General features: G+C 37.0%; 1 protein-coding gene across 3 annotated transcripts in view; it reads right to left on the minus strand.

Moving 5' to 3' along the window:
* UIMC1 (ubiquitin interaction motif containing 1) overlaps nt 1-13,174 on the minus strand; it is a 140,860-nt gene that overhangs the window by 40,594 nt on the left and 87,092 nt on the right. For all 3 annotated transcript variants that reach the window (XM_043981651.1, XM_043981649.1, XM_043981650.1), the window contains one exon: nt 12,582-12,747. In XM_043981651.1, the coding sequence (XP_043837586.1) occupies nt 12,582-12,747 (166 nt within the window). The remainder of the gene's footprint in view (nt 1-12,581; nt 12,748-13,174) is intronic.

The raw sequence follows: 13,174 nt of genomic DNA on the forward strand, positions 1-13,174 counted from the left end.
GTTACTATGTACAATGATCTCCTGGCTCTGTTCACTTCGTAAGTCTTTCTAGGTTTTTCTGAAATCTGGTAAGCAGTGTGGTTCTTTAAAAAGACTGCTCAGACACCCAGAGGGCTGCCAAATCTCACTGCTGCTTCATTCCAGTGAGATGACCCTATGATCTGGGCCACCTATGTGCAGGGTTGAGACTACAGCTCTCAGTATAACTGCACCTGCTGCTTTATCACTCGCCTTTCGCCACAGAACTTCAAGGTAGATAAAATAATAAATTATCAAAGTTTCAGAATACAAAACAAACTCATATTAAATCATCAGCATTTCTATATGTTAGCAACAAAACCAAACAGGAAGAAACAGAAAATATTCCACTTAAAATAACTTGTACAGGGGGCAGCTAGGTGGCGCAGTGGAAAAAGCACCAGCCCTGGATTCAGGAGACCCCGAGTTCAAATCCGGCCTCAGACACTTGACACTTACTAGCTGTGTGACCCTGGGCAAGTCACTTAACCCTCACTTCCCCGCAATAAATAAATGAACAAACAAATGAATGAATAAATGAATGAATGAATAGAATAGAATAGAATAGAATAGAATAGAATAGAATAGAATAGAACAGAATAGAACAGAATAGAACAGAATAGAACAGAATAGAACAGAATAGAACAGAATAGAACAGAATAGAACAGAATAGAATAGAATAGAATAGAATAGAATAGAATAGAATAGAATAGAATAGAATAGAATAGAATAGAATAGAATAGAATAGAATAGAATAGAATAGAATAGAATAGAATAGAATAGAATAGAATAACTGCACAGTATAAAATGCCTGGGAATCTACCTGCCACGACATAGACAGGAACTATATGAACACAATTTTCACACAAATACAGATTTAAACAACTGGAGAAATATGAATTGCTCATGGGTAGGGCAAGCCACTATAATAAAAATGACAATACTATTCAAGTTAATTTACTAATTCAGTGCCACACCACTCAAACTACTAAAAGATTATTTTATAGATCTAGAAAAAGTATTTAAAAAAAAATAAAGTAAGGAGGCCAAGAAGTACCAGAACTCAAATTATACTACAAAACAATAATCCTCAAAACAATCTGGTACTAGATAAGAAACAAAGTTTTTGACCAATAAATAGATTAGGTACACAATATATGGAAGTAAATGCCCACAGTAACCTACTGTTTGATAAATCCAAAGATTCATGCTATTGAGGTAAGAATTCACTACTCAACAAAAATTGCTGAGTAAACAGGAAAGACCACTGGCAGAAACTAAGCACAGACCAACATCTCATAACAATATAAGCTCAAAATGGGTACGTGACTTAGATACAAAGAGTGATATAAGCAAATTAGGAGAGTATGGGAAAAATTACCTGTCAGATCTATAGATAAGAGTTCACGACCAAACAAGTGATAGAGAGAATAACAGGAGGTAAAATGGATAATTTTGATTACTTGAAATTTTTTAAGTTTTTGTATAAACAAAACCAATGCAGCCAAAGTTAGAAGGAAAACAAGAAAGGGGGGGGGATTTTTTTCCAGAAAGCTTCTCTGATGAAGATCTCATTTCTCAAATATACTGGGAAACTGAGGCAAATATATGAAAATAAACCATTTCCCAATTGATAGTCAAAGGATGTGAACAAGCAGTTTTCAGAAGAAATCAAAGCTATCATTTGTCATTAAAAAATGTCCTAAATCACTAATAATTTGAGAAATGCAAATTAAAACAACTCTGAGGTGTCACCTCACATGTGTCAAGTAAGTTAATATGACAGAAGATAAAAATAACATGCTGGAGAGGATATAGGTACACTAATGCACTGTTGGTGAAACTATGAACCAGTCCAGCCATTTTGGAGAACAATCTGTTACTGTGTCCAAAGGTCTATACAACTATGCATGCTTTTGATCCAGCAATATCCACATGTACAAAAATATTTATAGCAGCTCTTATTGTGATAGCAAAGAATTGAAAACTGAGGGGATGTCCCTCAATTGGGAAATGGCTGAACAAGTTATTGTAAATAAATGTGATGGGATACTGTAAGAAATGATGAAGGGGACAGTCTAAGAAAAATCTGGGAAAACAAATGAACTGATACAAAGTGAAGTTAAAAAAAAACTAGGAGAACAATCTACACAGTAACAGCAATATTGTAAAGATCTTTAAAACCTTTGAACCTCTGAAAGACTTAGTAACTCTGATTACCAAAATGACCCACTACAATTCCAAAGGACTCATGATGAAACATGTTATCCAATTCTAAATAGAAAGCTGATGTATTCAAAACAGAGACCAAAATATTTTTTCCTTTATTTCTTTTTTTGTGGGAGGTATCTAATATAAAATTTTTTCCCATAATTATACACATTAGTAATAGGTTTTTTCTTTCCCTCTCATTGGAAGAGTGGAAGGGGAGGAAGAAAATGTGGAACTGAAAAAAATGAATAAAAAGTCTACTTTAAAATAAATAAAAGAAAAAGATCTCAGAGTTTTAGGAAACTGCAAGCACAATGTATGTCAATACAAGGACAAAAACTAATACTGCAACAAAATGGAAATAATAAAACAATCAAAACTGAATACTGTAAAATCATAATGACAAAACTTGTCCTGAAAGAAAAATGAGAAGGTACTCTAAACAGGGGTGTGCTAGAGCCAGCACAAACCAGCTCTTGAGAACAGATTGTTAAAATTAAAGTGTGAGCATTTCTCCTCAGAATTTGGTAAATGTGGTAAGTCAGGGCTTTATTTATTGTTTTGTTGATTTTCTGGACTTAAAATGATGGAAGAAATGTTAATAATTCATATTAACTTTAAAAATGAGTCAATGCATGAATCCCACCCTGCCCCCGCCGTCCCCCAGAGAGCCAAATGTTAAACATTTACCAGCACATCTCTGACTATAAGTTTGTGATGCTTCATATATTGCCAAGTTATTTTCATATGTTGGTTAATTTTGATGAACTGAGCTTTTCCCCCTTCTTATTCTTTGCTATAAGGAATTGCTCTCTAGGAGGGGAAGGAGATAGAATAAATTTAGAAATGTAGATAACATAAAAACAAAAGAGAGAACTAAAGTTTAAAAAAAAATCCAATACTATCCTGGGGAACACTAAAAAGAAATATAATGTCCAAAGCAAGGGAAGAATATTCCACTAAATTCTGCCCTGCTCAGGCCACATCTGGAACATTCAGTGAGAAGTATCGTTTTACTAAAGACACGGCCAATAATAATGAGAACAATAGCAATAACAATAATATCACCACTACTACCACCACCATCAGCAATAAAAGCTAACATTTACATAGAGTCTATTATGTGTCAGGTACTGTCCTAAGCACTTTACAAATATGATGTCATGTGATCCTCACAATAATCTAGGGAGGTAGGTGCTAATACCACTCCCCAGGCAACCTAGAACATGTCTAATAGAAGGTGACTTGGATAGTGAGGAGATTAGAGAATGTTCTATTTGAGGATGATGTGAAGGAACTAGGTTTGTTTAGCTTAGAGGAGATGAGATTTAAAGGGGCCATGATACCTACCAATAAGTATCTAAAAGTATAGGGATTAGACTTGATTAGCTTGGCTCAAGGGGCAATTTGTAGTTACAATGTGTAGAAAACTACACTGAGGTAGACCTAGGCTTAATGCAAAAAAAAGTATCCTAGCAACTAGAGATAAAGTGGAATGGGATGTCTTGGGGTAAAATTATTTCCTCTTAGTGAAGGTCATTATGAAGCAGCTAGACAATAATTTGTTAAAGATAAAAATTGTCCTCCCTTGTGTCCCCAGAGAACAATCATTTATAGCAAAGAATAATTTATTTTTTTTAATTAATAAAGTATTTTATTTTTTCCGTTACATGTAAAGATAGTTCTCAACTTTTGTTTATACAAGCTTTACAATTTCAGATTTTTCTCCCTCCCTCCCCTAGACAGCAGGTAATCTGATATAGGTTATATTTATATAACCTATTTATATTTATATATATATATATACACACACACACACACACACATAACAACATTAAACATATTTCTGCATTAGTCATGTTATAAGAGAAAAATCAGAGCAATGATGAAAAACCTTAAAATAGAAAAAAACAGCATCAAAAACAAAAGAAATAGTATGGTTCATTCAGCATCTATACTCCGCAGTTCTTTTTTTTTTTTGAATTTGGAGATCCTCTTCCATCACAAGTTCCCTGGAACTCTTCTGTGCCATTGCATTGGTGAGAAGAATATAGTCCATCACAGTAGATCAACACTCAATGTTGATGATACTGTGTACAATGTTCTTCTGGTTCTGCTCATCTCACTCATCATCAGCTCACGCAAGACCCTCCAGGTTTCTCTGAAATCCTCCTGCTCATCATTTCTTTTTTTTAGTGAGGCAATTGGGGTTAAGTGACTTGCCCAGGGTCACACAGCTAGTAAGTGTCAAGTGTCTGAGGCCGGATTTGAACTCAGGTACTCCTGACTCCAGGGCCAGTGCTCTATCCACTGCGCCACCTAGCTGCCCCTTCATCATTTCTTACAGCACAATAGTATTCCATTTTATTCATATACCACAACTTGTCCAGCCATTCCCCAATTGATGGGCACCCCCTCAACTTCCAATTCCTTGCCACCACGTAAAGAGCAGCTATAAATATTTTTGTACATGTGGGTCCCTTTCCCCTTGCCATGATTTCTTTGGGAAAAAGACCCAAAAGTGGCATTGCTGGGTCAAAGGGTATGCACAGCTTTATCGCCCTTTGGGCATAATTCCAAATTGCTCTCCAGAATGGTTGGATCAGTTCACAGCTCCACCAACAATGCATTAGTGTTCCAATTTTCCCACAGCTTCTCCAACATTTATTATTTTCCTTTTTTGTCATCTTAGCCAATCTGATAGGTGTCAGGTGGTACCTCAGAGTTGTTTTTATTTGCATCTCTCTAATCATTAGAGATTTAGAGCATTTTTTCATATGGGAATAGATAGCTTTGGTTTCTTCATCAGAAAACGAACAGGCAGTTTTCTGATGAAGAAATAAAAGCTATCTACTGCCATAGGAAAAAATGCTCTAAATCACTATTGATTAGGGAAATGCAAATTAAAACAACTCTGAGGTACCACTTCACACCTATCAGATTGGCTAATATGACAAAAAAGGAAAATAATAAATGTGGGAGCTGTGGAAAAATTGGAACACTAATACATTGTTGGTAGAGCTGTGAACTGATCCAACATTCTGGAGAGCAGTTTGGAACTATGCCCAAAGGGCTATAAAGCTGTGCATACCCTTTGAGTCAGCAATACCACTATTAGGTCTTTTTCCCAAAGAGATCATAAAAAAGGGAAAAGGACCCACATGTACAAAAGTATTTATAGCTGCTCTTTTTGTGGTGGCAAGGAATTGGAAATTGAGGGGATGCCCATCAACTGGGGAATGGCTGAACAAGTTGTGGTATATGAATGTAATAGAATACTATTGTGCTGTAAGAAACGATGAGCAGGCAGATTTCAGAGAAACCTGGAAGGACTTACATGAACTGATGCTGAATGAGATGAACAGAACCAGGAGAACATTGTGCACAGTATCAACAACTTTGTGTATTGATCAACTGTGATAGACTTGACTCTTCTCATCAATACAATGGTCCAAGAGAGTTCCAAAGGACTCCTGATGGAAAATGCTCTCCAAATCCAGAGAAAAAGAACTATGGAATCTAGATACAGATTGAACCATACTATTTCTATGTTTTTTGGTTTTCTTTTTTGAGGTTTTTTCTTTTTGCTCTGATTCTTCTTTCACAGAATGACTAATGTATAAATATGTTTAATGTGACTGTACGTATACGACCTATATCAGATTGCTTGCTGTCTTGGGGAGAAGGGAGGGAAAGGAGGGAGGGAGGGAGAAAAATTTGAAACGAGAAATCTTATAAAAATAAATGTTGAAAATTATTGCTACATGTAACTGGAAAATAATAAAATACTTTTATGAAAAAAATTACTTTCCATTTATTAGGACACATGTTTAGTGTATCAATAATGTGTATCATTATCAAAAACAATAAAAACAAATTCTTTTTTTTTTTTAAGTGAGGCAATTGGGGTTAAGTGACTTGCCCAGGGTCACACAGCTAGTAAGTGTTAAGTGTCTGAAGCCGGATTTGAACTCAGGTACTCCTGACTCCAGGGCCGGTGCTCTATACACTGCACCACCTAGCTGCCCCAACAAATTTTATCTTTAAAAAAAAAAGAAACAGAAACAAAGCAAATGTCCATCAACTGGGGAATGACTAAACAAACTATAAATGTAATGGAATATTACTGTATTGTAAGAAATGGATATAAAAAATACTGAGAAGCATGGGAAGACTTACAGGAATTGATACAAAATGAAGAAAACAGAACCAGGATGACAACATGCACAATGACAACATGCACAATGACAACAATGTGCAAATAGAACAAACAACAAAACAACTGAAACTGAATGCTGTGAGATTTTACCATCTAAGCCTATATCCAGAGAAGAAATAAGAGAATGAATCGCCCATCTTCGAAGAGGTGGAAGACTATGATTATGGAACACTGCATATAACATTGTACTTGGTTGAAGTATATTGGTAAATTTTGCTGAACTTCTTCCCCACCCTTTATTGTTTGTTATGAGGGATGGCTCTCTCAGAAAAGGATGTAAAAGAGAGAAATATATTAGGAAATGAAAGAGTTATAAACACAAAAATTACCAGCAAAAATTTGCATTTTAAAAAAATCTAAGAAAAACAAGTTGAAATCATTAAAAAACCCACCAATGCACCCAAACTTCCTTGCAAAGAAACTAGTGTTAATAGGGTATAGTGGGCTGCTTCTTCAGATGAAAGCCTCAGAGACTTAGTTCAAAGCTACTGAAGATACAGAATTAAAGACTTGAAGATTCCTATTATAAGGGGAAACACTGGAGTCTATAATGGTTTAAATGGTCCTTTAAACCTAGAGTAAATCCAATTAAAAAGCAGAGATTAGGTTACTGACCCTGGGCCCAGAGGAATAAGGAGAACCTGAAGCATTTTCCCTGAATGGATTATGAAGACACTCTGAACACATCACTTAGATTCTATTCTGTATTATGCTATCAATACACTGGATTCCTGCTGCTAAGGTTAGAGAGTTCAGAGGAAGTAAGATTTACATTTGGTTGAAAAAGATTCTGAAACAAAGATGCAAGCTCAAAGTCAATTTCAAGGTCAAGTATACGAAACTGCTGGGTTTTTCTTTATCTTGAGTGGGGGAGAACAAGATTAAGAACAAATTTCATACTGGTGAAAGGTAACTGACAGGCATGGAGAATAAAGTTTGATGCTGTGCCACAAGATAGCTGTTCAATGTAGAAGGGTGGTAGCTGGGTTAGTTTTTCCATATTAGCCCACATTTAATCAGCCTTAATCCTGATCTGAAAAAAACTAGCCCATGTAACTCCTGAAATTTAGTAATTTCTGGGCCTCTACCTTTATTTCGAGATCACCAAACAAGGTAACAATCTGCCTTTGTGAGTATGTCTGACAAGGTGTCCCCTCATCTTTCTGAGATTATCCCCCTAAAAGAGCTTTTTTTCTTCACTGCAATTCAGCAAACATTTATTAAACACCTACTATGTGTAAGGCATTAAACTAAGGGATGGAGAGACCAAAATGAAATTGATAGTCTCTGATATCAAAGGAATTTGTCATCTAATAGTTGGAATAAGGTAAAGAAAACATAACACAAGGCAGAATGTGCTAAGGTTTAAGAAGAGATCCAAACAAATTGCTCTAAGAAAATATGAGTAGAAAGATATTACTTTCAATGGGGGCTGGGGGACGGAGGGAGAAGCATGGATCAGAAAAGGCTTCATGGGGAAGGAGGTTCCTGAGCTGCGTTTTGAAGGAAGAGTTGAGGCAGCAATGAATAGGAACTGTGTTCTAGGTACAATAGGATTAATTTACAGGAATGCACGGTTAATAGGTTTTAACAGCCATCTAACAACTACTAGTCTAGACTGGTTAGAACATGATACATGTGAAAAGAATGGGTGATGCAAAATACAGTTGTAAAGAGAGATCAGCACAGATTGAGGAGGGCTTTAAATGAAGGATGTATTTTGTCCTATAAAAATTAAGACAAAATAACATTCATTTCTGTTTGTTCTACACTAAGTCCAAACTGAAGAGTCTTATCCAAAGAAGTTCCCATCTGTCCTGATTAAGTTCCTCAGATTTCACTGAGTAAAAGACTATATGTTTAGGCACTTCCTTATTTAATGAATAAGCAGTATTGCTTCAGCAGAAGTTGAGAACTCTGCCTTTCCTTCCTGGCAATTTAACTCACCCTTTTCAATTGCTTTATAATGACACAATTTGAGATGTTATCCTCTGCAAATTAGTGGCGGTCAAGCACGTTGAGAAATGCAGCAAACACTCTCAAGAGTCTATCATATAGACAGAATACATCATGTTTAGGTGGACTGATTTTTTTTTAGGGAGTGTGCTTATGTTCTTTTGGAGAGCACAAAGGGGAAACAACAAAGAAAGTGATGTCTCCAGGGTCAATAATCAAAGTTCACATCATTCAATACTCAGCAAACAATTAAACACCAATTCTGTACAGCATACTGGGCATGGTGCTGGGAGAGGTGAGATTCAAAGTTCTGATCACAGGATAAGCTGGAAGAAACTTTTTTAGATCATCAAGTACAACCTTCTTATTTTGACAAATGTTGCCTAAGGCCACATTTAATAAGAGGCAGAGGTAGGATTAGAATCCCAGTCTCCCCCCCCCCCATTAGCTTATAGAAACTCTGAATACATTTTGTATTCAAGAAGATATATATACATATATACACACACATACATATATGTGTATACATGTATATATGTGGGCGTGGGTGTGTATATGTATATGTATGTGTATGTGTATGTGTGTATATATATATTCCCCCCCCCCAAAGAATGTAAGTTACTTAAGGACAGGAGCTGCTTAATTTTTGTCTTGGTGTTCCCAGGGGCTACCACAGTATGTAGCATACAGCAGGCACTTAAATGTTTGTTGGTTGGTTGATACAAATCCAATTCTCTTTACACTGTACCATACTATCTCATGATACCACATGGATACCAGAGTCTGGTACAGGAATAAGAAACAGTTAAACAAAATAGATGGGTATATTAGAGAGGTACAAGCAAAATGGTGTATGAGATCCAACAAGCAAAGTAGGGGAGGCTATAAGGACAAAAACATCCAAAGCGCTAATGCAGGACAGCTTAAGATGTGTTTGGAGGAAGAAATAAGTTTGGCCAGAACACTCAGTATTTGAAAGAATAAAATGAAATAAAGCTTAAAAAAGTAGGATGGTGCCAGACTTAAGGTTTTGAATGACAAGCAAAAGATGTTTTACTCCACTCCAATCTAGCTTCTACATAGCTATCAGTGTAATTTTCCTTAAGCAAGTCTGACCATAACAATTCCCTGTTCAATAAAATCCCATGGCAGCCTATCACCTCTACGATCAAATACAAATATGTACATGTGTATAAATGTGGGTATATGAAATGTATGCATGTGACCACATAGATGTGCAGATTAAAATATAGATGTGTTAGTTAAAAAGCATTTATTGTTCATTATGTTCCAAACACTATGCTAAGTGCCAAGGATTCGAGATAGTCTCTGCTCTCAAGGAGCTTACATCCTAATGGGGGAATAGTACATATAAAGGATTTGGCTTCAGGGTAGATGGCAAGGGCTGGTGGTCTTTAAGATTCAGTGACAGATATAAGAAATGACAAGCAGAATGATTTCAGAAAGGCCTGGAAAGACTTGTATGAACTGATGTATAGTGAAGTGAGCAGAACTAGGAGAACATTGTGCACAGAGACAGCAACACCGTTCCATGAAGAACTGTGAATGACTGAACTATTCTCAGCAATACAATGATCCAAGACAATCCCAAAGGACTAATAATGAAGCATACTATCCACCTCCCAAAAAAGAACTGATACTGATTGAACAAAGACTAAAGCATGCTATTTTTCACTTTCTTTCATTTTTTTCTTTTATCCAAGTTTTCTTGTACAAAACAACTAATATAGTAATGTTTGACATAACCCATATCTGATTGCTTACCACCTATGGGAGAGGGGAGGAGGAAAAAAATTTAAACCCCCAAACTTTGAAAATGCTTGTTATTCTTTTTTTTTAAGTCTTTTTAAAAAATTTTTTATTTTTTTGGTGAGATAATTGGGGTTAAGTGACTTGCCCAGGGTCACACAAGCTAGTAAGTGTTAAGTGTCTGAGGTCAGATTTGAACTCAGGTCCTCCGGACTCCAGGGCTGGTGCTTTATCCACTGTGCCACCTAACTGCCCCCTGAAAATGTTTGTTATTCTTAAAAAAAAACTCAGTGGCAGAGTATATGGAAAGTGCTCGTAGCTTTAGAAAGCACTGGGAAGACCAGGGGTCAACAAACTATAGCTGCAGTCTGCTTTTGTACTGCCTGGGAGCTAATATGATTTTTTAAATAAAGTTTTACTATATTTAAAAATAGAAAAAAAAATTCTTAGAACTAAGAATGTGGAGGGCTAGATTTGGTCATTAAGCTATAATTTGAAAAACCCTGGGGAAGACTGATGTTTATGTATGTAAACACACACACACACACACACACACACAAATAAAGTTTGGCAGGTAAAACACCAGGAGCTAGAAGCTAAAGAGCTCAGGAAAGGTTAAAGTAAGGAGATGGTGCTGAGCTTGCCTTGAAAGAAACCAGGGATCTGGCTGGGTAGAAATGAGGAGAGAATATATTACAGGTGAGGGGGACATCTAGTGTGAAGGCACTGAGATGGGAAATACTGTGCATGAGGAACACTAAAAGAGCCAGTTAATCTAGACAACCATAGTGTGAATGAGAAGAAGTAACATATACTAAGGACTTAGAGGTAAATTGGGACTGGATTATGAAGGTAATAGAGAGCCAGTGGGTTTCTAAAGGAAGGAACAGTTTCACTTTTATTTGTGTCCCCAGAGCCTCATAGAGTGATTGGCATATAGTAGATGCTTATTGTTGGCAGGAAACAGGCAGCCACTGGAAATTTTTGAGCCTACAAGTGACATGGTCATCTGTATACAGAAAAAAGACTATTTGGGTAGAAATAAAAAAAACCTAGCCGTGTGGAGCTGGAAAAAAGGAGGAAGACAGGAAGAGTCTCCTGTGCTAGTTCAGATAGGCAGGCACAAGGGGAATGGACAAGTTGGTGGCAGTGGGAATAGAGAAGAGGGGAAGGATAAAAAAGATGGTGTCCCTTCCTAGGCTCCTCTGATAAGAAAAGGAGGAAATGTGTAGTAATTAAACATAAATTTTATTCACCTGCTAGCCTGTTTCAGTTTTAACCTTACTAAGTACAACCCAAAGGGTAATTTTTTTTTTTTTAGTGAGGCAATTGGGGTTAAGTGACTTGCCCAGGGTCACACAGCTAGTAAGTGTCAAGTGTCTGAGACCGGATTTGAACTCAGGTACTCCTGACTCCAGGGCCAGTGCTCTATCCACTGTGCCACCTAGCTGCCCCCAAAGGGTAATTTTTTGTTTTGTTTTGTTTGTGTTTTTTTTTGAGGGGCAATTGGGGTTAAGTGCTCTATCCACTGCGCCATCTAGCTGCCCCCAAAGGGTAATTTTTAAAGTCTGAATCTCTGCAATTATGTCCCCCATGTCCTAAAGAAGCTTCAAAAGGCTACTAAAGAGACAATCATTCCATTGCATTCGTCATTGGCAAAAGTTAAGCTGAGGGACAGCTAGGTGGCACAGTGGATAAAGCACTGGCCTTGGATTCAGGAGGACCTGAGTTCAAATCCAGCCTCAGACACCTGACACTAGCTGTGTGACCCTGGGCAAGTCACTTAACCTTCATTTCCCGGACAAAACAACAACAACAACAACAACAACAACGTTAAGCTGGGGCTCCCCATGTGCCAAAGTGCAAAAGAACACAGTAGGTGTGAGTGAAATTACCAGGAAAAACAACTTCTTCTACCTATACACATCCTGCTGATTTTCACATGTATTGCACTAGATTACAAAACAATCATACAGATATTATGAAGCAAAGATATCTTATAATGAATGGATCTGAGATATTTTATGAGGCAGTTCTGAAGATCTGGTCTGCTTGTACAAACTTCCTTAAGAAATAAAATCCCAAGAAGAATGGGAGAACACACATGCTAGAACTTGAACTTTGGAACAAATAAGTAAAAAGTTCTCTTTCACAAAGCTATTCAACAAAAGCAACTAGAGAGCAAAATGCCACAGTAAAAGCTTAAGCACTGGCATCTGCAAATCTGGTCACATATAGACCAAGGTTAAAGAAAATCTAGTCAGAAGTCATTTTTAACCACTCTTTTCACATAAAACACTATACTTACTGACTTTTCTCAGAAGTTTATAAAAGTAGCTAAGGACAAGAAGAGAAGAGTAAAGGAGATTCTGTGGCAGAAGCTCACAGAAATCAGGGTTTGGCTGACCTGGTGAGTGTCTGCTTTCCTCCCCCACTAAACCATTGCAATACATGGCATGCAGCTCAATTTCTGTGGGCGGGAAACCCTGGTCACACATTGGGCAGGACACCTGGATGTGAGCCGAGAAGATGGAGGCAGACATTTCCTTCTCAATATTTTCATTGACAGCAGCCTGAAGGACACAAAGAACATAATTATCACAAAAAAAGAATCATGATATCTTCAATTTATAAAGCAAGGAAGTCTAAGTGTTTCCCACTCATTCAATTCAATACACATTACACGCCACACATTGTGCTAGGTCCTTGGGACACAAAAATGGAAAACGATATAATCCCTGACCTAAAGGAGTTTACAACCTTTTGGGGGTGCCCCAGAAGGGGAGTTGGGAGGGAATGACATTCATATGAAAATTAAGCTATCTTTCCTTTTCAATCTAACTCATTTTTCACCAAGGCAGAAAAGTATGGTGGAAAGAGTAGGCTTGGAATAAGATGACTTAGGTTCAAATTCTGCTTTGTGCAAGTCATTTCACCTCACTAAGCCTCACTTTCTCCTTCTATTAAGTGTTGATAATAATACTTACACCACCTACCTTA

Source organism: Dromiciops gliroides, chromosome 2 (assembly GCF_019393635.1).
Source record: "Dromiciops gliroides isolate mDroGli1 chromosome 2, mDroGli1.pri, whole genome shotgun sequence".
NCBI classification, from domain to species: domain Eukaryota; kingdom Metazoa; phylum Chordata; class Mammalia; order Microbiotheria; family Microbiotheriidae; genus Dromiciops; species Dromiciops gliroides.